Source organism: Pollachius pollachius (assembly GCF_949987615.1).
Source record: "Pollachius pollachius genome assembly, chromosome: 8".
Taxonomy (NCBI): Eukaryota; Metazoa; Chordata; class Actinopteri; order Gadiformes; family Gadidae; genus Pollachius; species Pollachius pollachius.
The window spans coordinates 16,943,719-16,968,310 of record NC_136941.1 but is presented as its reverse complement, the minus strand read 5'-3'; the positions used below and the strand labels follow the sequence as shown (position 1 = coordinate 16,968,310).

The following is a 24,592-nucleotide window of genomic DNA, read 5'->3' as shown; positions in this document are numbered from 1 at the left end:
GCTCCTGGTAGGAAACAATTACAGATCTGTTTTTAAGGGTGTGGGCGGCTTCCCATGAGCTGTGCTGAAGCAACACCCCCCACCCCCACCCGCCAAGCCGCGCACCCCACCTACCACTCCTTCAGGGGGAAGACCGTTTCTTCCCAAAGCCCTGTCACAGACTAACTGTTTCAATTTCTCTTGCTTTCCTCCTCTCTCTTCCTCTCGCTCTCTGTCTCTCTCTCTGTCTCGCGCTTGCTCTCGCTCTCTCTCTCTCGCTCTCTGTCTGGCTCTCTGTCTGGCTCTCTGTGTCTGACTCTGTCCCTCTCGCTCTCTCTCCCTCTTGCTCTCTCTCTCTCTCTTTTCGGGTTCCCCAGCAGACGTCTCCCAGCCCAGCGAGGAGCAGCCAGGGGCAGGTGTCCCTGAGCAGTTCACCGGCCTGCTCCACGGTTCCTCCCCCGTCTTCGACTGCCGCGAGGAGCCCTTCCGGTTGCCGGGGGTGACGGCGACGCCGACCAGCCAGCCTAAACCGGAGGCCAAAGCGCCGGAAGCAAAGGCGCCAACCAAAGCGAAAGCCCCTCCCACGGCCGCGCCAGCACCAGCGGCGGCGGCAGCTACACCGTCCCCGCCCCGGCCCAACATGGCCGCCATCCTGACAGACTGTGACCCCAAAGCCATCTACGCCACTGTGAGTAAGGAGCCCCGGGACGGCGGCGGCACGGGGGGGAGCCCCGCGGGCCGGATGCGTCCCCCCGGGGACCTGAAGCTGGCCAGAAGCCTCTCCAAGTCGGACTCGGACCTGCTGGTGTCCCCGCCCGGCGAGGAGGACGGGTGTCTGGGCAGCCGCAGCGAGTCGGTGTCCAACTGCAGCGCGGGCAAGAAGAGGCTCGAGAAGTCGCCCTCGTTCACCTCGGAATGGGACGAGGTAAGAGCGCCGCGCTGCATTCTGGGTCGGTGTGACCCTCGGGGTTTGTGCCGAGGAAGGATCTTAAGCGATGGTCGAGCGATATAGATAGCGTAGCGGGGTAACACCACCAGGTTCCTCTCTCTGGGGTCTCTACAGGTCACATGACTCACTCAGGCGGGGGTCGCCAGGGAACGGTCAGAACGTTTGTCACTTGTCGTCCGCCCTGCTGGGGTTGAGCTTAGGCCCGGTGTAGAGAGTCAGGATTGACTGTGTGTGGGAGTTCTGGAGCTCAAACAAGTCAGTCCAATGTTGGATAGTAGTAATACATTTACAACAGTTGAATAGCCAATAGTTGAATACTCTAAAATAATTGTAACGGACAAAAGTAGGTAAAAGGTCCCCTGTATGCTACCCCGTATCCTCCACCGTAAGATCAACAACACGTGAATCCTGAACAGCGCTTACATAACAAGTGTTTCACCACGCGTGCCTTCGCTGGCTATCACTCCCCCCGCCATCAATCATCACCTCCCGAACGCTGTAGACCTTATATGCCCTGTCTCACACACACACACACACACACACACACACACACACACACACACACACACACACACACACACACACACACACACACCGCTGCCGATCTTGTGCCAATACAATCAGAGGCGTTGGAGGAGATGTGGGCGAGGGGGACAGTGTGCAGACGGGCTGAGATGGCGTCTCCGTGGTTCAGTCGGAGTGAATAAGCGCCGGGTACGTCAGAACACTGGCAGCAGCGGAGCCGCCTCTGATTTAAGAGCTAGTCCTCACACCAACCGAGCATGCCTCTAGAACCTGAACGCTTGATTTGATTTAAGGGCAGCGGAACGGTAAACGACGTGCCTGGTTGGTATTCGTAGATCTGTGGCGGTTGTTATGGCGGGACCGAATACGTCAGTAATATCAAACTATCAGCTGAGCTGTAACTCTTTCGTCTCTTGGGTTTTCCGAGTGAAAGACATGCCCTGGTTGGTATTTGTATGATGGTGATGTCATCTGTAATATTCATTAGGGATCTGGTTCACGGTGCATATTCAACACCGGCCCTGGAACCGAAACGCATTGGTTGGTCGGTGCAGCGGGGGATATATAAGACGGGAAGAAGGGCATTCATGGAAAGGGTAAGAGGAGAGACAACGGGTGGAAATTGAGATGCGGAGAGCGGGACTGATCCGTAGCTTGATCCTCCCACTAGGACCTACCCGCTCCTCTTACCAAGTTCACCCACCGACCAGCCCCAACAGCACTCTACCATCAACGCTCTCCCACCAGCGCTTGACAGAGGAAGAGGTTCATAAACCTAGTTATCAAGGTTCACACACTTTAAAGCACTTTACAGCATTCAACTCCTTTATGAGGCGGATGACCAATGATGACGGTTCACAGCAACATTGAGGATTGAAGAGGGAAAATCTATACTCCACTTGACAGACAGAAGATGAGGACATGTCATTGATTGTGCCTGTATTGATTTGTATGGGTTCGCATCGTTCTCATCGTTAACGGATATGTTGGATTACTCTCTGATTCCCTGAGGAATTTGTCATCATCGGGCCACCTGATTATGAAAGAAAGTACACTAAATTCATATTTTATTGTTTGATTGTGTTCCATTTGTATAGGCATTTCTTGCCTCTCAATTAGACAGTTATAACCTTAACACGCTCCTAACTAATCACACCTGGAACTCTATGTTCAGTTAAATGCAGACTATCTTTTTTCATTATATGCTAAGTAATCTTTTCTGAGTCAGTGGTCTTAATATGAAACGTTCTCTCACTCTCCCCCTCACACACTCACAGAGGGGATTGTGTTGCCGCCCCTGTGGAGTCACTCTGTGCATGACCTCATCTGCCTTGCCTGACGTAGGGCTGATATGAAGTATTTTCCAGATAATAAAAAAACAGACCGGTTGTTTGAGGACTATCTCACCAGCCTTCTGGGATTACTCCGAATGCAGGGTTTAGGAAACGGGCCCCTTTGAGAAGGAGGTCGTGAGGCATTCGGTGATGGGTAGAGTTGATTGTTATTTAGCTCAATGCTAAGCTTCGATGTTCATAATCAGCCAGCAAGAAGTCACTTCCTATTTCAATAGGACTGCCCGTCCATTTAAAGTACCTCCCCACGCTCTGAAATAAAACCACACACACATTTTCTTAGTATGACTAACTTTAATTTTTGGGGAGTTTTTCGTTTTGGAGAGATTTTGTCATTGGTAAGAATATATATTTACACGTCGTCTCTTATTGTTGCCGCTGTAAAGAATTGCGGTATTTAATTGTCTGTCATCAAAGCATAACTCAAATTTTATAACCAATTGTTAAAAACCCATCATGGTCGCCACTCCCTTCAAAATTTAGGGGCGCAGCTTTTTGGTGACTGAAGCATTGACCTGCAGTCTCCCTGTGTCTAGTATCAATGAGAGTGCAGCGTCTGAGGACCTTGTCCCATCGGCTAATGTCCCTGTTCAGTGTTCTGCGCGGGAACTTGAGGGCTACCAAGGTGTTCACACTGGCTGTGCCATAATAAAAAAGATTAGTTTATTCATACAAGTTAGTCTCATTGAGGCTGAGGCCTTCATACATTTACATTTAAGGCATTTAGCTGACACTTTTATCCAACGACCAAGTAAATTTGTAAGAAGAAAGAGAAACAATATATCGAGAAAAAGGGAAACAAATAATAATCGCTAGGTTAACCCATTACCCATATACACAAAGCTAGCTAGGATAAGGTGCTTTAAGCTTTAAGTGCTAGGACGTACAACAAACATACAATAAGGTCAAAGAGGGGTTTGGGGGTACTTCTTCATCTCACGAGGGCAGATCATCTACCGTTGTCTTACCATTAACATTTCCTAGTCGTACCGGGGATGGTTTGTTTGTTTACATCGTGTCTCTGAGTTAAGCAGGCTTGACAGTCGCTGCTCCTCTCTCTGGCTGCTCCTATCTCCTTCCTCGCTCGGCCTATTATCTCATCCACTCTAATCATGCAAATACTGTTGTGTGTGTGTCTGGTTGTGCGACTTCACTCGGCTAGTGCTGCCTTGCATACCAACAAGCAGGAGCAGTCTTCTTCCACCGAGGATGACCATTGACGTGGTAACGTTGGGTAGGACAATCCCACCCGTCGGTATCATTGAGCAACAGGCCTGTCCCCCCTCGCGTCTGCTGGTCGCTTTGGACGGAGGCGTCTGCTCAGTGGCTGAATACCGTTGGTCCATGCTTGGTTCATTTCCCTGAGGAGCGTTTCCTCTCCTTGGGAATGGTGACGTACGGAGCAGGTCGTAGTGTGAGTGAGCTGCCGAGACTACGACACTGAGGGAAAATGGGAGCTGCTCTTCAAACAATGGTCTTCTCTGTATTAATATTCCCAGCGTAGTCCCCTTCCCTTGATGCTCGTCAAAAGGACTCCTTGAAGGAGCTTTGTGGTGGAAAGGCTTCATTGTGTAACTCATTTGATTAAGTGCCCAGTCAATCAGCTGTAATCCAAAAGTGGGTTTGGCATCGTCGTCCTAATGTATTGATTATTGAACATTTAGATGTGTCCTTTTCTCTGGGCCAACAGGGTTTGAGAGGGATATTGACTTGCATTGTATCTGTTCTGCTTTAGAATATTGTTGCATAGCAAGATAGGATGCATGTAATCAAATGTCTTGCCTTCATTTGAATAAGTCAAGACCAAAGCAGTGCAGTACTTCTGCCATTCAAAGCATTAGGGACCCAATATACCTATACTATATATTTAGTATTTATGCTGAATTATAGATCTCCAGATCTGTATAGTTTACTTTAATATGATTCCTATTCATGCTTTTTAGTGGGGTTTGATAAAGCAGGAATAATGTGAATAATACACAAAAATAGATTTTTTAGAGTTATCGCATCATGCATTATTTTTACATTTTTCCACTGTCCAATAAAAAGAGACCTGGCTAGGGTTAAAAATAAGAGTTCACTGAGTGAATATCTAGCGTGGACGTGGTGTTCCCTATCCCCTCCTTTTAAAGGAATGGCTATTTGATGTGAAGTGCATGTTAATTGGAGCGAACGTGAACACCAGTCTTTATTGTTTGATGGTTTTCCCTTCCCTTATTCTCCATCTCAGCCTTCTCTGGGTTTCTGGAGTGTCCTCTTAAATGCAGGGTGTAGCAGCTTTTAGGCTACGCTCCTACAACTTACGGATGGCTGCTTGAGAACTCTACTGAGCTCTGTGACCGTATCGACCCCCACACAAACACACACACAGACACACACAGACACACACATACACCGTCTCTGCTTGTTCTCAAACTCTTTGTTTTTACATACATCTTATTTTTTCTCTCCACTGTTTTATTCACACATGGCCACACACACACACACACACACACACACACACACACACACACACACACACACACACACACACACACACAGTCTCACACACACACAGTCTCACACACACACACAATCTCACACACACACACAGTCACACACACACACACACACGCACACACACACACACACACACACACACAGTAACACACACACACACACAGTAACACACACACACACACACACACAGTCTCACACATACACACACACAGTCTCACACATACACACAAACAGTCTCACACACACTCACAGTCTCACACAAACACACAGTCTCACACACACACACAGTCTCACACAAACACACACTCACTCACACATACACACACACACACACACACACACAGTCTCACACACACACACACTGCCACAAAACAGACCCAAATCGAGAGATGCATAGGCCAGGACCTCATGCAAGTCAAATCTGGTGTGTGTGCTTGGTTGTATGCGTGCGTGCGTGTGTGTCTGAGCAATTGTGAGTAAGGCGCATGCTAATGCGGGTTTGTCTCGGTCCCGGGATCAAAATGAACATGACAATCCAGGGGGCACACAGTGTGGCCCGGCAAAGCGCTGCAGCTGGGAAGAGAGAGGGGGGGGGGGGGGGGGGAGAGAGAGAGGAGGGGGGGGGGAATCACAGGCTCATAGCCACAGCAGAGTTTCAGTGTTTTACTCTCATTTCTGGTGGTTCCTCCGTAACGGAAGCAGATCCCAGCAGCCACCATGAAGCCAGCTTTTGTGAGTATTGATTGGCTTTACGGCGTTCACTTTAACAAGCTGCAGGTCCGTGGGAGCGGTTTTCACCCTGTGGAGGTGCAACAGGCAGATGAGTGTTTGGGTTGGATGCTTTCTTTTATTTCCATTTCTTTGGTTGTTTCATTGTCATCAGTCTCTTTATAAAACTGGTGTTTCTATTGAGCTGATCTCTTAATTTCTAAGCAACACAAATGTTTTGAGGGGCATAACATTTATTTGAGGTCTTTGCTACAATGGCTTCCCTCATGGACTTGAGGTTCTTCTGAACAACTGATCTTCTGTTGCTTCTTCACCTCCACCAGCACAGACCTGAGTAGTATAAGTCCCTGTTTCTTGTTTGTTGAAGCGCTCTTTGTTCCCTTTCCAAACCATTTATGAGTGAATGGTTTGTGTGTTGCAGTTAACAGGGGGTCGGACCTCATGGGATAAAGGCCTCGTGTGCAGGTGTGTTTTACGCTGGTGCTTGCAGCTCGGGACATCCTAATAGAGAGAAAAAGAGAGAGAAAGGGAGAGCGAAAAAGACAGCGACAGAGCGAGAGAGAGAGAGAGAGCACAGCCGAACCACAGGAGGCACAAGGCATGCAATTCAATTCAATAAAGCTTTGTTGGCATGACATTTAAATGAAAGAATGTGTCGGTAAAGCATGGAATTAAACTGAAATAAATATGTACATGAATTAGTGAATAATCCATAAAGCAAGTACACATATTTATACAAATAGATAGCATACAACACATTGACATATTGTGCAATACAAAGAAACACACACACTTTGGATTACAGACATTACTTTTCTCCCCTCTTTCTTTCCCTCTTTCCGTAGGGAAACATTTCTTGCTCTCTGACCGATACAAACTCTGAATACTCTTAGTCGGTCGGCCCCTGCGCTGCACGCAGGATTTTCACCCATCATCGCCTCCTCTGGAGCGAAGGCGGCCTTTAGTGGGACAGTTGTCCTCTGAGCTCCACAGTTGTCTCGTCTGTCAGCAGGGTCGGGGAAGAGGCGGAGCGGTTTAAGTCACGAGCCAAAAATAAAAAATGTGTTTACTAATATTGCGGTAATCCACATTGGGCTTGGTGGGGGGCGTGCTGCTGACGCTGCGTTGTTCCGGGGGAGGATGGAGTTGTTGGCACCTGCTGCTCAGTGGAGAGGTGGGCATGTCTGGTGCCAGCCCTGCCCCCCCCCCCCCCCTCCACTAGAGAGGGAGTAGCTCTCTGGGCACTCTAAGTGGCACCCTTGGTTTCACCCTGAACAGGTTCTCTCCCCCCCCCCCCCAACCCCCCACACGGCCGTGACCACCTCCATGACTTACCGGAGCTGACGTTTCACTTCTCAGGGAGGCGGTGCTGGATACCCCTGGCAGGTCTTAGATCTCTGTAAACTAATAAGGGGATGCTGCCGGAGAGTAGAGGAGTTTGTGCGCGGTGTTCCGGCGTTTCCTTTTTCATTGCCATCGCACGTCTGCGGCCATCCGTCATCGTTCCCCCAGCGTGGCAGCTGTTGACCTCTGACCCCCCTGGATGACTCGTGACCCCACTGCTCATTGTGTCCGGACGCTCTCCAAAGACCCCCCTCTCACAATGGAGCCTCCTCCACTCCTGCTTGCTTATTGACGGACATAAATGTTTGATTACCCTCTCTCTCTCTGTCTCCTTCTCTGTCTCTCTCTCTTTCTCTTTCTCGCTCTCGCTCTCTCTGTCTCCTTCTCTGTCTCTGTCTGTCTCTCTGTCTCTCTGTCTCTGTCTCTGTCTCACGCTTTCTTTCTCTCTATCTCTCTGAATATCTGACAAGACTTTCTGTTTTATTTAGACATAAACCTTGAGAGCTCTTTGCTCTGTATGCATTTCTCCTTGATCGAATCACCGGGCACAATTGTCGTTAAAAGGTATTAACCCCTTCCCTGCCCGCGAGGCTCAGTGTTCGAATGGAAGCACTTTCCCTAGAAAGAAACGATTGAACCAGGTTATGCTGCCCCTGCACTGATTCCTTGCTGGGCAGAGGGAATAGGCTATTAGCATTTTAGTATTTTCTGCAGTATATACACACATACACACACCCACGCCATGCTCAAGGTTTTGTTCAACACTCAGCACAGTAGTTTTTATAGAGGAAGCACTAACTGGCTGTAAACATAGCTTTAGCAACGGTGCGAAGGACCTTTACTTTAGCTAGAACGTCCGCTGTTTTGTTGCCTTGTTGTTCATCTGCTTTAGGAGAAAAGGGACCAACGGCGGCGGGGGAATGGGTCAATACGGACATCTCCATGGATGTCGTGTTGATTATCACCATTGTGTCTCATTACTCTGTGCTGGCGTCTGTCTCCTGGGGAGATCGAACCCCGGTTCAGAGGTTATGCGGCCACGCTTTCATGGGAGTGGAACATGGCTGCCCCCTCATTATCAGACCGAGCACAACAGCTCTGTGTGAGACCACTGCAAACTAACTTGATTAAGTAAACGGCCGAGCGAACACTCTTCGTTCAGCGGGGGGTAAAAAGGTTTAGGTTTGACTAGCTACATTTTATTTTATGGTACATCAGTTTTGGTATTTGCGGGAGATGATCTCAGGCAGGGCAGATTAAACGTGCAGTAGTTAGGCAGATCTAGTATGCCTCTTCCTCAGTCATATTTGAGTTGGATAGTGGAAAGCTACACATTTGTATTGTTTTTACAAGACAAGCCAGTGGCTTCATGCTCTCTACAGGGTTGGTTTGGTCCAAACACAGACTGGAAATCTGTCTTTATGTAACAAGTAAGCTAAATATGTTCAATCACCTCTAAATCCACACATTGATCATTCACACTTCCATTTGAATTCTTTGATTATACCGTTTTCAGCTATGTTTTCAACCTCTCCAACTAAATGAAAACATTTGCAATAGCCATTGTATGACTGTTAATACCAAATTACTAGACTGTAGGTGTGCAATTATTTGCCAAAATGTTCATCATTAATATTTTGTCCGACAGTGTGCACGCACACGCAACCACATTTTCCAACATTTTCTGTACTCTATGGATCCTTCAACCCGGCACTAGATGAGATCACTTTCAAACTTAAGTTTCAAGTTGAGTGTTGAGTTGTGGGATGCGCAGCACATGGTGCAGACAGCTGAAGGTTGTGTCTCTCAGAGTTAGACAGCAGAGGTGGGTGTGTGTGTGACTCACCTGCCATCCAGCCTATGTGCAGAATCCTAATCGACAGCATTTTTGATTCATTACAGCAGGGAGATTGCTAAAGAAAAAAAACCTTTGAACACACACACACACAGGGTTGAGGAATATTCCTCTTGGGTACAAATCTGGATTACATTTACATTGAATGTATGGAATGGAAAGGGAGCGGCCATGTTGGGAAGATAATGTTTCCTGTCCGGAGCACTCTAGATGGTTTGAGGAAGATTCAGGGTGACGTTTTCTCTTTTATTTTTTGTCTGTTTAAAATGGTTTTGATCTCATCTTTCCTTTAATGTGCTCCTCGACACCTTGGAGTACACTTAGAACATTCTCCAGCTCACTCAGCGGTCGTACCATCGATATACATCTGTGTCCATTAGCGCTAGACTACGTTCGATTTTGATTTAATATCTCTTAGATACAGCACACACACACTCACACTCACACTCTCTCTCTATAAATCACAAAGACTGGTTCCAAGACAGTAGTTGGCACTTTCCTCATTACAACTGAGAAACCGAATAGCAATAATACTACAAAACACCTAAACCCTTTCTTTCAGCAGACCCTCATGGCCCCCCCCATCTTACGGCCACGGCGATCTAATTCTGTTGACAGCGTAAGATGGAATCCTTATACAACATTATCTCCTCTGGTACCTCTGGGATTGGGCCTGTCCTGTTCTCCTTTGAAAGTAGACGCCGGGAATATTTCAAGCTCTGATAAGCTGTTCTTTGGAATGCGGAAAACTCTTGGGTTCTTATAAAAAAATGTATTCTCTTAAATGGCATTAAATGCAAACTTTGGGATTTCCATCCTCGGCCTTATTTTCAGAATCCTTTTAAAACTGGTCCGGCGTTTCAATGGAGCGAGAACGTTGCTGCGTGATACCCAGAAACGGGTTGAAATGTAATCTGTTGGGGGGCGATTTCGCCCCGTCAATGTACCTAATCTGAGCCTGTCTGTGGTAAAAAAACAAGCACATTTATAGGAAATACATTGACGGGAGGTAATTGCCACAAGGGTGACATTACAGCCTGTTTTGGGGTGGGGGGGGACTCTTAAAGCGCTTAATTGTGGAACAGTTTAAAAAACTGTCCCTTGGACCACAAAATTATCTGAAAATAGGGTCCTGGTTGAAAAAAACGAGTCTTTTAAATGAATGCATGAATTTTAATGACATTCTCTGCTTCTATTTTAAACGTGTTTGAATGTATATTCTGTTGCAGCCACAAATTCAGGATAAAGCTAAAAGGCAAATTATCGTAGCATTCATTCGAATGGATGGACAATTATTACTATGAGCACTTCATAATTATAATTAGCTGTTGCTCTCTTGATGAAGATGTGTTGTCCTTTATCCAAGGTGTATGCACCGAATATATTACTTACAAAATGTTAAAGTACTAAGAGTTGCAAATAATGAATACATTTTTCTTAATTTAGAGGTTCATAGTGCAACTTTAATCTTAAGTATCTAGTACAGGTTCTAGGTCCACAATGGAATGATGGATTGGTCAGCTCATCCATACTTCTATTTTATGCACACATTTTTTCATTAAAGCCCTTACCCATATTTCACAAGGATATGATACATTGGGACAGTGACTGATGATGTGATTTAAAAAAAACACAATTAAATCACTGCCAGTTTTTGTAACCATAATTTTTTTTTGTCTGTGTGTGGCAGTACTATCTGCAGAAGAACACACAAACACACACACACACACACACACTGCTGAATTGAATTGGCAGGATAATCCTTCTGTGTCACTGTGTGTGACGGGTGTAATATCACTACTGTGGGGATCTTCTGCCTCAGATCCGAGTGTTCAGGGAGTAATGCTGTGTGTGTGAGTCAGTGAGTGAGTAAGCGTGTGCATGGGAATGTGTCTATGTTTGAGCGTGTGTGCATGCTCCATTGGTGATGGTTACTGGGAATCACTGGGTAATCTATAGTAGGTGAACGGTAGATGTAGAATGCATGATCTATACTGGTGGATGGCATGATGGTTGGGGAGCCTCTGGGCCTGTCTTCACTATGTTTCACTTTTCACTGTGATAAAAGCCTCTATTTTTAACAATGTGACTGGGACATGTTTTTCCCAACAGTGTTGGAATGATCTTCAACTGATGCAATTATCCCAACCAGAACTAGAAGCACTTTTAGTCTGTTTTTGTTCTCTATACACTTTATGTGCTGTCTTCAATTTCCTAGCAGTTTTATTTTGCAATCATGTAAAACAAATCTGACACCTGGAGGCATGCGTAAATTGCCGCCGTTTTGATTGCAGACACATTCATCATTTATAAAGGTAAATCTGAGCACATTTCCTGCCCCAGTGGCTTTATCGGATATTTGTCGGAAACGGTTAAATGACTCGCCGTCGGCATTGAGAAAGTGTTTATAATTTACTTCTAATAATATATCCTAACTGGCCTTTTTTGTGATGTAGAAATGCACATTCCACTCTCTAATTCTGTGCGTCTCCTCTCATCCTCAGATCGAGAAGATCATGACACTAATCGGAGCTGGCATCGATTTCTCCAGAGACCAGCAGTACACTACACCAGGTACAGTACGCCGTCGCCATTCACTGTGTAATGAGTAACTGCCCAATCACTTCGCTGCACATCGTCTCCATCCATGCGGGTCACTAATGCTGACCCTTTACCCCAAATAACTTTCATCATCCACTGTTGAGGATTCCCTCGTGGGCATGCTACGATTATTAATCTGAACCAATCGTACAAACACAACTCCGATATTTGTTGCTCAGGACTCAGCCTCGGGGCTTTCCTGACACACTGTATAACATAACACTTTCATTCATGTAAAAGCTTATTCTATTGGTAGTGGTGCAGGTCTAGTGCAGCACGCGTGTCTGTGTGTCCTCGTTGTCTGTGGGGCGGATGCCACTGTCAGGTTCACTCCAACCACCAGAGCCTCTCCAGTCACCCGATCTCCTTGTTTATTCTGCGGTTGCTCATGTTATGGAATCCACCCTGCGCCCCCACCCCTACCCTCATCCCCTCACCACCATGTGTAAACGATCCTCCCACCTCACCACCCAACCCCCCCTCCCTTGGTATTCATCCTATCTGGGCGGTGGCAGGAAGACATGGGGCGGCTCGGCCAGTAAGTGAGCGCATGACTCGAGACCTGGAATAGCCGCCGTGCGTGAAGACGGACGCTCGCGGAGCTGAGCTGACAACAGAGCTATCACCTTATCAGTTGGGTCTAGTTCTTCTGTCCTATTTTTTTTTTTAAAAGGGACGGGCGTGAGGAGGGGATCAATACGACATCCGTATTATGTCTGATGCGTTTTGTATATTAGAACTGCGTACCTAAGAAGCGGATGGTCCGTCGGTGACCTGTCCTCTTCATAGGGGACCGGTGAAGCCACGCTAGCTGTGTGTGCAGAGGGTAGGGGGACGGAGGGGAGGGAGAGAGGGATGGGGACGGAAAGAAGCAGGGGGACGAAACGAGGGGGAGGAGAGAGGGATGAGGGAGAGAGGCAGCGGGAGGGAGAGAGGCAGGGGGACGGAGGAGGGGAGAGAGAGGGGGACGGAGGAGGAGAAGAGAGACTGGGGGAGGGAGAGAGGCAGGGGGAGAGAGAGGGGGACGGAGGAGGAGAAGAGAGACTGGGGGAGGGAGAGAGGCAGGGGGAGAGAGAGGGGGACGGAGGAGGAGAAGAGAGACTGGGGGAGGGAGAGAGGCAGGGGGAGAGAGAGGGGGACGGAGGAGGAGAAGAGAGACTGGGGGAGGGAGAGAGGCAGGGGGACGGAGGAGGGGGAGAGAGAGGGAGACGGAGGAGGAGAAGAGAGACTGGGGGAGGGAGAGAGGCAGGGGACTGAGGGGGAAAAGAGAGAGAGAGGCAGGGGGACGGAGGGTGTGGGGGGGAGAGAGGTTTTGTGTCCTCATTTAAAGTTCCAGTGCGGGTTGTGTTCTCTGAAGCGAGGCGGAGACACGACCGCCAGCAGCATAACAATACGTTCACATCTGCTCCGCCGCGATACCGCGCTCCATTTTGGGTTTAGCGCATTGAGTGTGTCAATAATGGCCTGGCCTGTGTTGTGTTTTCTTGTCTGTGAATGGAGCATTGAATACGGAGCAGTGAGTCAGAGTATCTGCTGTAGAAAAGTGCAGTTGTAGTTGTAGTTGTTGTTGTTGTTGTAGTGTATCGCTCTGCAATAGCTTGTGTCCCCCACCTGTCCTTAAGCTTGATGGATGGTCACTAGAGGAGCCCTCCCTCTCCCTATCTCCCCATCTCCCCCTGACTGCATCGGTCTACCAGAACCAGAATCGACCGCACATGCTGTCAGCGATACACCCCTGCCATTACCCCCCCACCCCTCACTGTCTCCGGCTGCACCATGACACAGTACACAACCTCACCCTGCTAAACACAAGCCCCCCGCCGGGTTAAATATGAACCAGCGTGTCAGGAGGGACATGAGCTCACATGACCTTGTGTGGCCGAGACCACCGCGTTAAACCCGACCCCCCACACGGCCACACCAACACCCACCCCCAGGCTAGCTTCTTATTTTGCGTCTGGTTTGTGAGCACGCAGCACAAGCCAGGATCCAATAGCATCCCCCCCCCCCCCCCCCACGGCTCCATCTCCATCAGGGTAAGGGCCCTGCTGGCAGCCTCCGTCCAGGGGGCCCATCATCCTGTCCATCCATCCGTCCAGTCCGAGGCGCCCGCGGGGAAGTCATTCCCCTCCGTCTTCTGTCGAGCGGTGGGCCGGGCTGTTTCTCCTGCCGTCCCCCACACTCCTTCCATGACATTTTCTGATACAATAGGGTTTATTTTTTGTGGGGTGTTGGGTTTGGGTGAGGCTGATAAGAAGTTACTTATCTACAGTGTGACGAGGGAAAAAGGAAACAGTGGGAGACAATAGACAATCACATTTATCTCAGCGTGACGACGGAGCGGGTTCCACACAAAGAGCAGCCACCCAGCAGTGTCTCTGGAAGGGCGAACGAGGGGGAGAGAGGGTGTGTGTGTGTGTGTGTGTGTGGCATAAAGAGACTGAGGTGGGTCTAGGTAGGTAGGGTGAGTGAGAGAAAAAAAAGAGGGTTAGAAGTGAAGGGGGCGACAGAGAGAGGGAGGCTGGGGAAAAAGAGTGGGGGAGGTTGGGAGGTGTGAGGGAGGGTTGAGTGAGCGAGGGAGGGAGAGAGGTGTGTGGGAGGGCAGGGTAAGGGAGAGAGAGAGAGAGAGGGAGGGAGGGAGGGAGGGAGGGTGTGAGGAGAGTGGCGGGGGGAGATAGTGAGAGAGGAGGGGAGAGAGGGAAAGAAAGAGCAAGTGAGGGACAGAGAAAAAATAGAGAGAGAGAGAGAGGGAGAGAGGGAGGGAGGGAGGGAGAAGCAGAATGCGCGCTGTAGTTTCCTGGTCGTTCAGGACAATAGGAGGATGCCGTCCCAGCATCTCTTGCCTCGGCTCTTTTCTCCCTTAGCGCGGGGAACCGGAGGAGCACATGGGCGCTAGTCCCATCTCTGGAGGGAACTTCCACTACCACTAATACAGACATCACTGCCACCGGGGGAACCGGATAAGGCTGAGACAGAGGGAGGCAGACGGAGACAGAGGGAGGCAGACGGAGACAGAGGGAGGCAGACGGAGACAGAGGGAGGCAGACGGAGACAGAGGGAGGATTCTGAGCTCACAGGGGTTGAGCTCAGAGTTCAGCCCTGGCTTGAGTTGTCCTGAAGAGCTCCTTGAAGAAGCTCCAGCTCTGATAGTTTCTCTCTGGATCTTCCTTTTGTTACGGAGTATGGGATGCAGAACACCGTCACTGGGGTGTGACGGCCACCCCAGGAGCAGGACGAGTGTGTGTGTGCACCTGCATGTGTGTGCGTGTGTCTTCAGATTACATTGGGCAGGTGAAGCGTGAGAGGGCCCGGGAACAAATACTCAAAGGACAGACAACCTCAGCTTTATTCTGCTATTGTTTTATTGTGTTCACCCGTTTCGGACCTGAATGCTACTTTGACTTGATTAATTTTTTAATATTTTATGCAGATTGGATTTTGAAGGATAATTAACCGATTAAATATCCTTTCATCTGTCATTTAGTCATTGGCTGTGCAGCTGCTGCTTGGATGTGACAGTGTTGAAACATTTCTGTGACGTGTTAGTCTACTGCTTGTGATTAATCAGTGAGAGCTTAGCCGGTTCCATCCTCTGTGGGCACGGCCGCCTTTCCTCCGTTCTGCTGCCTGCTTTACGAACACTTGTGTGCTCAGGTGGGAGAATCCTGTCAGGAGTTAAAGAGTATGTCTGTGTGTGTGTTTCTGTGTGTGTGTATGTGTGAGTGTTTCTAACATGCAGACCACGCAGGAGCTGTGAGTTGAGGGGGAACTCTTTTATGGTGATTACACATCTGTCTCGTGGATTGCTGCTCCTTACAAGATCTAAGACTCTACACACTTTTGCGCTCATCGAATGGATGGACTTAACTGGACTTTAATAAGGATATATATACGCGGCTCAGCAAAGCTCCTGTTTGGACCGCATTGGACTCAAAAATGTCATTTTTTAATTTTGGATTTAGTTTTTACCCTGGTTCTCGATAAATGTTTTCCCATTTCAAGTCTTTCAACCATGCACTGGACAATGGCTACTAGACTACAGTAGTGTAGATTGTGTCTTTAAAGCAGGCAGCAAACCAGCTTTAAAATAACAGTCCAATCACCCTCTCCTCCGCCAAGCGACGGACGGACGGAGGGAGGGAGGTAGGGACGGACGGAGGGAGGGAGGGAGGGACGGACGGACGGAGGGAGGGAGGTAGGGACGGACGGAGGGAGGGAGGTAGGGAGGGACCGAGGGAGGGAGGGAGGGAGAAAGGGAGGGAGGGTAGGTCTGTCGGCTGCAGGTCGACCGCCGCCACCATCACCATCGACCCCCCCCCCCCTTGTTTCGCTCTAACCTCGGGTCGGCCCCCCGTCTCCGGGAGCCGCCCCCCAACCCCAGAGAGGGACCCTGTCTCCCCTGGCCTCCTGCTGCTGGGGCGTCCCGCGGCTGTGCTGGCCCAGGATGATGTGGCAGTGCCACGTGTCGTCCTCCCAGTGCCGCTGCTACCGCCTCCGGGGCTTCTCCTTGCTGAAGCGCTTCCCTCCCCTGTCTGCAGGCGCCGCCGGCCGCCTGCTGGAGCAGCCCGTGGGGGATTGGCTGGAGCACGTGGGGCTGCCGCAGTACGAGAGCAAGCTGCTGCTCAACGGCTTCGACGACCTGCACTACATGGTGAGTGGCGCCGCCGCCGGGGTCCTTCCCCCTCCTTGTTATCCTCTCCCTCGATGTCCTCCCTCCTCCTTGATCCTTTCTTAGTTCTCCTCCTCGTTCTCCTTCTCCTTCTCCATCTCCTCCTCCTCCTCCTCAATACTTTTTCCGAAAACCTCGACACTAAATTCCCTGCAGTGAAACCAGGTCCCTTTATCTGGATTGTTTGTGAAAACGTTCCAGTTTTCTCGGTTCAAATTCCTATTTATTTTTTTATTCTTTTGAAAACACAATCAGGCTTTTGAAAAAAAAGAATACATCTATATATACCTCAGAACATCATGATATGGTATTTTTTGTTTATATTCCCCATGAATCTTAAGTATTAATACACTTTGGCAAAGCAGGTGTGTGCGTCGCACACGCACACATGGAGCGATAACACACATCACAGTCACCTGTGATCTATGTGTTCCCTAAACGAAGGTGGCCACCTCAGCCCCTGAGAGTGCGAGACGCTATTGTTGGAGGCGGCAAGGTCACGGTGCCCCATAACACCACCTGCTGTTACACCTCTGTGATTCAGCCCGCTCCCCAATTCCATTGTTTCTACAAAGCAGGCCTTTGGTAACGAGGATGGATGGGGGAGAGAACGGCTGGCCACAGCTGGCCGGGCCAATCCACTGAATCCTGCTTCTAAATAAGACATCTGTGGCTGTGTGTCACGCACCAAGAGCTCTACTCTGCCTTCTCACCGGCTCGCCTCACACACCTCTCTCTACCAGCCTGCTAATGACGTGCACCGATGCAGGAGCACTCATGCTCGGTGAGGGTGTTAAGGCCTTTTAGAGAACGCAGAAGAGGAGTGAGAGACTGTTTAGTGTGGGGAACAACCACAGGCTGGTTGGCACTGTTTAGGAGCCCCTTTGGTTTCAGTGGACCATCAATCACCCACATAAAAACCACCTTCTTGACAACTTTATCTCTTTCCCATTTCTCGCCAAAAGTGAAGGTTGTGGTTGTTTTATTTATTAAATTTGGCGGACCGTTGTAAATAACGCACATAGCTATGCAAATCCTTTTCAGTCTGACCTTCTGCAGTTTAGTTTGTTTTGAAGCTACTGTCTGTCATGGCCGTAGTAGCCGATAACGACACGGATATTTTGTATATTCTAATCAATATCATACAAACATGGTTATTTATTATTATTTTGAGATCTCTGGGGGGAAGGGGGAGGACATCATTAGCATGTTCTTGTCCGCCCCTGCAGCAAGATCCCTGATGAACATGAACGATCGATTCCACCATCAACCCGGCTCTGATCTCTGTCTCACCCCCGGCCCCCCCCTCTGGGTGGGGATCAATAACACCACTGATTGCAGTCTGTTTAAAGGACAATACCGGTGTGGATGATTAAACCTTTGTAACCGTCTCTCCTGGCTTCACTATAACATCTGTTACCACAGACTGTTACCTTTATTATTAGTCAAAATAACTCTTCTGTGCAGACTCTGCCAAAGAGCATCTTTCGTGAACGTCACGAATGTGAACAATGTCAAATGTAGCACTTTAGTCTTTGTGAAAAGACATTTTGTAAAGTACAAGTATTCAAACTGCAAACTGACACACATTGATTCCAAAAGACTCAAATGCTTATGTGCTTTGTTAACATTTGTGGTGTGCTCGTGATGAATGCTCTTCGATAGAACTGGTTAAAGAAAGTACTTTTGAAGTAAAATGACATTGGAAAGTGAACCCTGGAGGGATGTGGACACCAGTACGGTCACCCAGACGGTGTGGTCCTCCCAGAAGAAGCAGCAGTGAGGGCTAGGCGAGCGGTTTTCCGTATCCACTATCCATTCTCTGGAAGACAAGTGCTTTGATGAAAGGAGTTGGCGGCACCTGCTCTCTCGTTTTGTCCTGCCTGTTGTTGACACGGGCGTCAAACCTAAATGGATCCTTTTATCCCGCCCTTGTTCGTTATGAATGGGGTTATTTTGGTGGTTTCCTCCCGTGGTTTTACCTGCCAGAAGGGAGTTAAGAGTTAATTTGCTTTCAAGGCAATGGACTCGGTCACGCCTCCACAGAGCCTCTCCATGTTCATTATTCCTTCAGGCACATGTTCAATAGATGCTGGAGAGGATGTCTATTTCAGGCCCCACTGGAGTTAGCCAACCTCCGAATGCATCACGACCTTACCGTCAAGAGAGAGTCTTTTACCCATTACACATTACACTTGCGCACACACACATGCACAGACACACACGCGCACGCACGCACACACACACACACGCCGACAAGCAAACATAGACACACACGCGCACGCACGCACACACACACACACGCCTACAAGCAAACATAGACACACACACAGAGAAACACACACACACACACACACACACACACACACACAGACCAACACGTAGAACATGTATTTTCCCCCTTTGTCCCGTTTGTGCTGATGATAGCATTACATCGCCGTCCGCCCCCCAAAGTCGATCCGCCCCAGACAAGAGGAGGGAGCAACCATCCCCAAACCACCATTAATCAAACTGTGGTGTGTCTTTTGAGATATACTTCTTACTCTTCACTCTGGGTTTTTTAACACTCTGAGCTTTTCTTCTCTGCGGATGAATGATACGGCGGATGGCGAAGGCCACATTTATTTTAGTTTCTTCTCCCAGAGGGTAGATCATTTCAGTCCGTCAGTCAGGGCTCTTTCAAGGGCGGGTTTATCCCTGTCAGACTGCCGCGATGAAGCCATGGCTTTTAATCTCTTTGTCACGGATTAAGATAGGGGAGGGCGTCTGAGGCGCTCGCTTTGAGCATTCGGCGGCAGAACGTTGAAAGGATTGACAGTTTAGGTTTATACCACCGAATCATCTCATATTGACTCTACAGTTGCCATTGAACCCACATGGGGTCAACAGAATGGATTTAGCTGAGAATACTTTGCTGTTTTGACATTGCCGTGAGTGACCCGGGATGGTCTGTATTCGTGATGGGTTTCTGCGGTGTTAAATGCTGCTATTCCCTAAGGTTAAGCTGTTATGGGAATGCACTTATAAAATAAAGAACAAGCTTTTGGCGACATCAATATAATATATATTTTAGACGGACCACAGAGACTTGGTCTCAGAGTTGACATAATGATGATGTGATTGACAGACTTGCATTATAATGGTTCTCTACGGAGAAAAGGCTACTTTAGCTATATCTGTATCGCCCCCTACAGGATGAAACCCCAACTGGCCTCTGAGCAGGTCGGTGTGGGTAGGTCGCACCTGTGATTACACTAGGGTTTTCCCCTTTGTCTCACTGATGCTGCAGTTCTTCAAACGCCTGTGTGATTTGGTCTTTCTTCGTTTACAGTTTTGCATAACTCTTTCGTTTCTTTTTGTAGAGTCATTCTTCAATTATGCTCTATTTTCTCTTCTTTATCTTCTTTTTGCCCTTTTCTAATATTCTCATGTTTGATCCTACATTTTTATCTTTTTTTTTAATCCATGCTCCAATTCATAGGCTGTAATTAAAAGTATTTGGACCATTGGTTTATTGCAAGCTGTGAATATTGCTCCACAGATTTGTAAAGCTATGGCCTGGCTCAGCACTATCCAAGCAGCTTAATGGTAGCACACACATTCCCTCTTGCACACACGCACACACACATGTTCTCTGTCCTTCAGCCCCCATACTACCCTCCATGCTGGGTTTTTCTCTAAAATGTCTGCATGACAAACCGACAGCCAGGTTTGGTCAACAGAGACCCATCCCCTCTTATCCTAACCACCTTCTCTCTCTCTCTCTGTCTCTGTCTCTGTCCCTGTCTCTTTCTCTCTCTCTCTCTCTCTCTCTGTCCCTGTCTCTGTCTCTGTCTCTGTCTCTCTCTCTGTCCCGGCTCTGTCTCTGTCTCTGTCTCTGTCTCTCTCTCTCTCTCTCTCTCTCTCTCTCGCTGGAGAATGGGCGTGTTATGGAGATTCATCTATCACCTATCATCCATCTGCCCGAGGTGGTGCATTGTGTACCAGAGGCGAAACCTCTGGATGATACCCAAGTATCGTACTCTTTGTTCACTCCACAAAAAAACCTTCAACGGCAAACGTCAAATCTGCTCAGGCCCCGAGAGCGGCAATTAAAGTCACAGCACCACTAGCCGTGTGGCTAAGTGATGCCCATGAAGGATACAGAGACATAAATGGACATGAGTGGAGTTGTTGCTTATGTACCCCCCATGGCTGTAGTAAAACAACAAACGGGATTGATACCACACCTAGCTAAGCACCCCCCCCAGGTTAGTGTCCCTGGCCGTCCCCCCGCTCTGACGTAGCGCTGGGCTGTAACCGAAGATGGGTTTGACCCCCCCCCCCCCCCCCCCCCCCCCCCCCTCACTCAGCAGCCAGCCCACCCCTCCCCCTCCTCACTGCCACCGCCCCTCATGCACTTGAATCTCAATTAAAGCGATGCATTGAAACGGGCGCGGCCAGGACGGCTCACTTCTCCTCACTCAGAGAGGTAGACTTAGCTTAAAGACTAAATCCATTCTCATTAACCACCCTGCCTCTCGTCTTCTGTGGGATTCATCCCTACAGGAACAACCTTTAATGTACTATTGTACATTTCATATAGTGCGCTAAGTATATTTGCCAATATTGGATTTGCATCAACCATATGCAAAACAAATTTCTGCCAAAGCTTTAAAAGAAAACGTTGTTAACGTATGTTTAACTTAATCAGCTGAGTAGATGCAACCTCCTCTAGTTTGATGGGTAGCAGTTTTAAAAATACTAGTCTCCATGGGTCCGCCTGATATCAACATGGCTCCTGTAAATGTTCCTGGGTGTACTTCAAATATGCGTACATTGTTGTGTAGAGTTTGTATCCTTTTCATCTTAAAGGGCCTCTATGTAGGTTTCTTTTCCATTGCAACACAAACAGGATGTAATTAAACTCAACACATGAAACCTACCCCAGATCTCCCAGACGAAACAGCCTGTAGGATGATCTGTATTATATCTAAACAGGGACAGTTCTGCCGGTAAAAATGAAGGATGTGACGTCCAAGCTCAGACTTTGGCTAAAATATCTGTTTTTACAGAACTTTTTAACTTCTATGTTTTAAGTGCGTTATCTCACCTCACACCACACCCATTGTCTGTTTATAGCTAACATTTGTTCATGATTATAACTAACATTAGTTTAGGATTGTTATTGTCTCGAACAACGAAGCTTGAACCCCTGTTCCCGCAATGTGCGGCTTCAGGGCACTTACCATCCAAAGGGAGCAGTAATAAGGAGGCATCTCTGATTCGTAGTCCCTTTAAGTGTATCCTCTGAACCCAGGCTCCTTGTTTTTGATTGTGGTGTAGGGAAGGAATGTGATGGAAGAGCAGGACCTGAGGGAGATTGGAATCACGGATCCCAGCCACAGGCGGAAGATCCTCCACGCAGCTCGCTCCCTACCCAAGGTGAGAGCGCGTCCGTGTGTCAGCCAGATGAACTCTGCTCCCTGTGTGTCTGCTGCTTCCCCCCTTATTACCTCCAGATTATCACCTTGATATGGCTACATAACCAATAAATAGAACTCAAGGTATCCCCCTTAGTTCTTCTGTTATATTGCATAACAAAAGCCCCCTCCCCTACAACTGAGAGTCCTAGTCCCACCAAACCAGAAATTATTACGATGTATGTTAGAAAAGAATGCAATATTATAATAAAGAAATAGCTTGCAATATGAAATTATACATAGATATGTCTACTGATACAAAAGAGAATACTCTTTCAAGCATAGTGACAGTTAATAAAAATTGTAAAGTATAAAGATTTTTCTCCCTTCCTATAAAGTATACAGAGAGAGAGAGAGAGACCAATAGTTCTGCAACCACCAGCAGCATATTATTATGTCACACCATTTATCTTTTAAAACTGAACCTAAGATGTGACCTTCCCTCATCGTAATCCCCATTGACCGGCTGTGTCCGCCCCCTACAGGTGAAGGCGCTGGGCTGTGACGGCAACACGTCCCTGTCTGCCTGGCTGGACAGCCTGGGTCTGCAGGAGTACCTGCACAACTTCCTGGCCAGCGGATACCGAACACTGGAGTGTGTCAAGACCCTGTGGGAGCTGGAGATTGTCAATGTGAGTGTGAGCGTGTGGCGCGCACACACGGACGCTCGCTCACTCAAAGGACAGTACAAGGCCCCCTGGTGACATAATAACTTATTTTATAATGCATAATCTTCGCCTCAAGGTACTGAAGATCGCCTTGCTAGGACACAGGAAACGCATCATCGCCTCGCTAGCAGAGAGACCCTATGAGGAGCCTCCGGTCAAACCTCCTCGTCTGTCTCAGATCAGGGTAAGAAAAGGCTTTACGTTGCAAGTGGTCCTTCAGTCTATTTATTTTTGCTTTAAAAACCGAAGTTAGAAAGATAAAGTCGTGGTGGGGCTAAAATTGATTCTCTGCTTCCACAGTTCACAATTCATTATGAGTCAGGTTGACTCATGAATCCATTTTTCTTAAGATTATGCCAGAAACATCAATGTAATTTGTGGAACCATATTAAATGTACTATTGTACATTTATTATAGTGTGCTACCAGTAGTGGATTTGCATCAACCATATGCAAAGTTAATTTGCCCAGGGACTAAAGGTGGAAAATAGCAATCTGCTATATCCTGGCACATTGCATATTCTGTTGTTGTACAAGATTAACGTCATGTTGTGCACTGTGAAACTTGAAGAATAAAAATAACAATTTGTCAGCCAAAGCTATATTCCTAAACCGTGGCTCCCCAAAGTGCCCCTAATAATAAAGTGTATCAACATTCCCAGGTCTCCTAATGTGTCTGTGTTCCCCACGGGGGTCATTCCACATCCCTTCCTCACCCCTCTCTCGCCCCCTCCCAGTGTCAGGACCTGCCCGGCTCGCTAAGCTCCTCCCCTCTGAGTCACCTGGACTCCTACGCCGGGGGGCGCTCCATGGACCTGCTTCTGCCCCTGCCCGAGTCCGGGAGGAAGAAGAGCGCCGACCTGGACCACGAGGCCGGCCAGCGGGCCCGCAGCGAGAGGCACAGGACACACGTAGGTCCCCCCCAACCCGGGGCTCCTCTTAAGAGACCCTCCCCAAACAAAACCGATCCTCCTCATTTAGCGTCAGAGGATTGTGTCCTGATGGATTGAATGCATGATCCATGCAGCTCAAAGCATGACAGGAATACAGACCTAAAACTGTCATCATATATCCTTGAAATGGATTGGGGAATCGTTAATGCTGTCTCAACTTGTTTCCACTGTAGTGGTTATTTGAATATATTTGCCTGGAGCCTTTCGATGAAACAAACGTGATCTGAGCCTGTGGATGTTTCCTTCCACGTCCGGCCAGCAGGAGCGGAGCGAGGATCGCTACAGGGAGCCCCGGCTGACCCTGCGCCCCCCCAGCCAGGCCACCCCCTACGCTCCTGTCCAGAACTGGCACCACCAACCCGAGAAGCTCATCTTTGAGTCCTGCGGCTACGAGGCAAATGTATGTGCTGCGGAAGGGCCCCTGTTGATGCGGTGGTAATCCTCATTCCTTCGGATAGTTCCCTCGTGTTCCTCTTATGTTCTTCTGTCTGTCCGTCCCTCTGTCCTTCCCTTGCAGTACTTGGGCTCCATGCTGATCAAGGAGCTACGGGGCACTGAGTCCACGCAGGACGCTTGTGCCAAAATGAGGGTACGGTCAAGTGCTATCATCTACGTAGATGTTTTCAGGGGTAGGACAGGGAAGGGGTTGAACGAGAGAGGGAATGACACGTCGCATGGGATGGAGTTTAACCTGGGTTGCTGCAAGGCGCGTTGCGCGCCTCTGAGCCTGACGGTCGAGCCTGAGCTTTTCATTAAGGCGAAAACATCAGAGAACTGACTGGCCTGTTTTCTGTCGTTCTCCTTCTCTGTGCAGAGATCGACGGAGCAGATGAGGAAGGTGCCGACCATCGTCCTCTCCATCACCTACAAGGGGGTGAAGTTCATCGACGCAGCCAATAAGGTTCGACCCCTTGACCCCTTGACAGTTTCCCAGGGAATCACAAAGCGGATTTATAAGCCAAGATAGACTGTAGAAGGGAAATTTGTGTTTCCCTTCTACACAATGTG

At 48.5% G+C, this 24,592-nt stretch overlaps 1 protein-coding gene across 7 annotated transcripts in view; it reads left to right on the top strand.

Moving 5' to 3' along the window:
- LOC307079688 (ankyrin repeat and SAM domain-containing protein 1A) overlaps positions 1–24,592 on the top strand; it is a 65,435-nt gene that overhangs the window by 33,455 nt on the left and 7,388 nt on the right. For 3 of the 7 annotated variants that reach the window (XM_079742167.1, XM_079742165.1, XM_079742162.1), the window contains 11 exons: positions 357–904; positions 9,795–9,851; positions 11,737–11,806; positions 16,372–16,484; positions 21,828–21,926; positions 22,450–22,596; positions 22,709–22,816; positions 23,369–23,542; positions 23,847–23,984; positions 24,102–24,173; positions 24,399–24,485. In XM_079742167.1, coding sequence (XP_079598293.1) covers positions 357–904; positions 9,795–9,851; positions 11,737–11,806; positions 16,372–16,484; positions 21,828–21,926; positions 22,450–22,596; positions 22,709–22,816; positions 23,369–23,542; positions 23,847–23,984; positions 24,102–24,173; positions 24,399–24,485 — 1,613 coding nt within the window. The remainder of the gene's footprint in view (positions 1–356; positions 905–9,794; positions 9,852–11,736; positions 11,807–16,371; positions 16,485–21,827; positions 21,927–22,449; positions 22,597–22,708; positions 22,817–23,368; positions 23,543–23,846; positions 23,985–24,101; positions 24,174–24,398; positions 24,486–24,592) is intronic. The other 4 variants (XM_079742168.1, XM_079742166.1, XM_079742163.1 and 1 more) reach the window with 3 other exon arrangements.